Source organism: Malurus melanocephalus, unplaced genomic scaffold (assembly GCF_030028575.1).
Source record: "Malurus melanocephalus ecotype Western Australia unplaced genomic scaffold, MMel_1.1 scaffold_1710, whole genome shotgun sequence".
NCBI lineage: Eukaryota > Metazoa > Chordata > Aves > Passeriformes > Maluridae > Malurus > Malurus melanocephalus.
In genome coordinates this window covers 1-3,003 of record NW_026624942.1, presented here as the reverse complement: position 1 = coordinate 3,003, position 3,003 = coordinate 1, and the positions used below count along the sequence as shown (strand labels likewise).

The following is a 3,003-nucleotide window of genomic DNA, read 5'->3' as shown; positions in this document are numbered from 1 at the left end:
TGCGAGTTCTGCAGCTGGAACGGGACGCCCTCGTCGAGCGAGCAGCGCACCTTGCCATTGGCCCCCGAGTCCCGATCCTGCACATGTAGCAGGGCTACCACCGTCCCCGACGGTGCATCCTCAGAGATCTCACTCAAGGCTGACCGCACAGAAATCTCTGGCACGTTGTCGTTGACGTCTGTCACGGTGATTGCGATTTTCGCTGCGTCGAAGAGACCCAATTCATCATGTGCCTGAACCTCCAGCTCATAGGCATCGCCTTCCTCAAAGTCCAGGCTTTGCAACAGAGTAATCGCTCCATTCTCAGAGTCCAGATGGAAAATCTGCGAAGCTTTCTCTGTGATTTTCTTCAAYGAATACTTCACTTGCCCATTCAGCCCTTCGTCAGCATCCGTGGCAGTGACAGTGACGAGGACAGAGCCCACAGGCACATTCTCGGGCACACGCACCGTGTACTCCGCCTGGCTGAACACRGGAGCGTTGTCGTTCGCATCCACCACCTTCACGCGAATACGCGCCGTGCCYGTCCGTGCCGGATCGCCGCCATCRCTCGCCCTCAGCACCAGCTCRTGAAACGCCGCCTCCTCCCGGTCCAATGCTTTCGTCAATACCAGCTCGGGACGCTGATCGCCGCCGGGKCCCGCCTGCACGGCCAGCGAGAAGTGCTCGTCGCCGCTCAGCTCGTAGCTCTGCAGAGAATTCCGACCCATATCCGGATCGTCCGCATCTGGCAAAGGAAACAGCGACCCAACGGGTGTCATCTCACTTGCCCTCAGTTCCGATTCTGTCTGTCGAAAGCTCGGCGTGTTGTCGTTAACGTCCGTGATTTCCACTACAATTTCATAAAACTTCATTTCTCCCTCCACTATCAGCTCACAGCGCAGCACGCATTTCTCCACCAGCCGGCACAGCTGCTCTCTGTCGATCCTCTCCGCCGTCACTAAATGTCCCGTCTTCCCGTGCAGAGCGAAATACTGCGTCCTGTCTTCGGAGACAATGCGGACACCGCGACCGCTGAGCGCCGGCAGCTGCAGCCCCAGGTCCTTGGCTACGTCGCCCACGAACGAGCCCTTGGGCATCTCCTCGGGCACCGAGTAGCGCAGCTGCCCCCACGCCGCCTCCCACGCCGCCAGCAGAACAACCCAGAGCAGAGCTCGCTGCCGCCGGCCCCAGCGCCTCCCCGCCGCGCTCATCTCCACAGCGGCGCCGCTGGAACCGAAACACCGCAGAGGGTCTCCCGCTGCCGACCGTCGCTCCGCCTTCCTCTCCGCCTCCAACTTGCTGGTCCTCTCCGCTGCCTTCCGCAGTCCCTCCGCCTTGTTACAGCCGGAAGGATCCGAAATAGTTAGCTTGACGAGACAGGAATCCAGCGAGTCCGCTGCAGCGGGCGGGGCTGCAGCGCTTCGGCTTTTCTCTCGCTCCTCTCGGTCAACAGCGGCGCCCGCAGCCTCCTCCCGGCACTGCAGGCACCGAGCGCGGCTGAGCTCTCTCGCTCTGCCTTGTTCAAGGGCAGCTCACGGGGACGGGACAGTAGCTTCGGAGACTTGAGGTCCCGTCCAGGGGGGGCCTCTATCTTCACTTTTTTTTTTGTGCGGACGATCTCCTCTTTCATCCGCAGGTGGTCACGGCCAGACGGAAATAGCAAGCCTCTCGGGGTTATGCTATTTCTGCAGCACAGTAAAATATGAATATAAAAGTCTCCTAATACGATGTACAGAGTATCAGGAATCTCATTTCATAGTAGGAAAGCACAATTTCTTCCCTGCAAAGGTTTTGTAGCAGTAGTTTTGAGGGTTTTTTTCTCACTTGGTTTCAGACTTTACTGCCTACAGACACAGTAGATTCTGGGATCCCGAGAAACTGCACATAGCAGCAATGAAATCCCTCTGAAAAAGGACTGTCCTTCTTTCTGTGCTTTGTCACTTTTCACCTGACTATTCGAGGCTGCTTTGAATCAGCCTGCAATGCTCACTTTCTCTAACCAGTACTCCCAAATACACCTTACACAAGAGGCCGTGCTCTATTCGAGATCACAGTGCTAGCGATAATTACGACCAGAAAATGTATACATTTCGTGTGTAAAAAGATACACACACGTTAAGAAAAAAACCAAAACGAAAGCAAAGGACCCAACCAAAACCCCCAAGGCCACAAACAATCCATGCCTCTATTGAAAATCAGTTGAAAAACCCCAAACAACCATGGAACACCAAATGATTAAAATACGAAGAAAGAGAACAAAGAAATAAAGTTCCGATAAAATAAGCCAATCTCACTATTACTAGTCATTGCTGCAATCCCCTAACAGCAAAAGGCGTGAGGGCACAGGGGAAAAGGGTGGCACATTCGTTAAGAAGAAGAATATGTAAATTCCCCTTCCATCAAGACACAGCAAAATAAAAAGAAGAAAATAATTGTTCAGCAGGCAATCAGGACCCACTGAATCGATTTGGTTCATTAAGATCAAGAAGGAATAATCTCATAATCCAGCATCGACCACATATTCCAAACGCCAACAGCAGAATTAGTGAACCTCATTCTAAAAGTCAGAGTCTGSCACTATATATAATTAAAACATATTATTTCAGCCAACAAAGGCTACGTATACAACACTGAAAAGCATCGAGTGACCAAGRAAAGAGTCCCGTTGGAGGCTGCTTGCTCTGAGAAGAAAACGTAAAAAGCCTAAAATGCAAATCGGATCATTACCGCTCTTCTAATATTTTATGCAGCAGAATTCGAACGGAAAGAGCCCCCTCACAGAATCTACAAGTGTGACAGATCGGTAATGAGGTTGCAAGTGCMGCATGACAGGGCCAGMKGACAAAACAGACGCGACACTGCACTATYGAACTCACAGAAATAYTCATCAGTACCAGCCRTCCYAGCAGAAAAAAAAGAAGCCCAAGAGCCCACYTATACAACCACGAAGTCAGGAAAAGAGAAAGAACATGCATGTCTTACAGACCTGCGGTACCTCAGGGTCGGCAGGCGGCTCTCCTG

The 3,003-nt window shown here is 52.3% G+C and overlaps 1 protein-coding gene across 1 annotated transcript in view; it reads right to left on the bottom strand.

The window, feature by feature from the left end:
* LOC130587282 (protocadherin-16-like) overlaps positions 1-1,264 on the bottom strand; it is a 16,624-nt gene extending 15,360 nt beyond the window's left edge. The window contains exon 1 of the mRNA XM_057388257.1: positions 4-1,264. Within this exon, the coding sequence (XP_057244240.1) occupies positions 4-1,193 (1,190 nt within the window). The 5' untranslated portion in view covers positions 1,194-1,264. The remainder of the gene's footprint in view (positions 1-3) is intronic.
* Between the last annotated feature and the right edge of the window lie 1,739 nt (positions 1,265-3,003).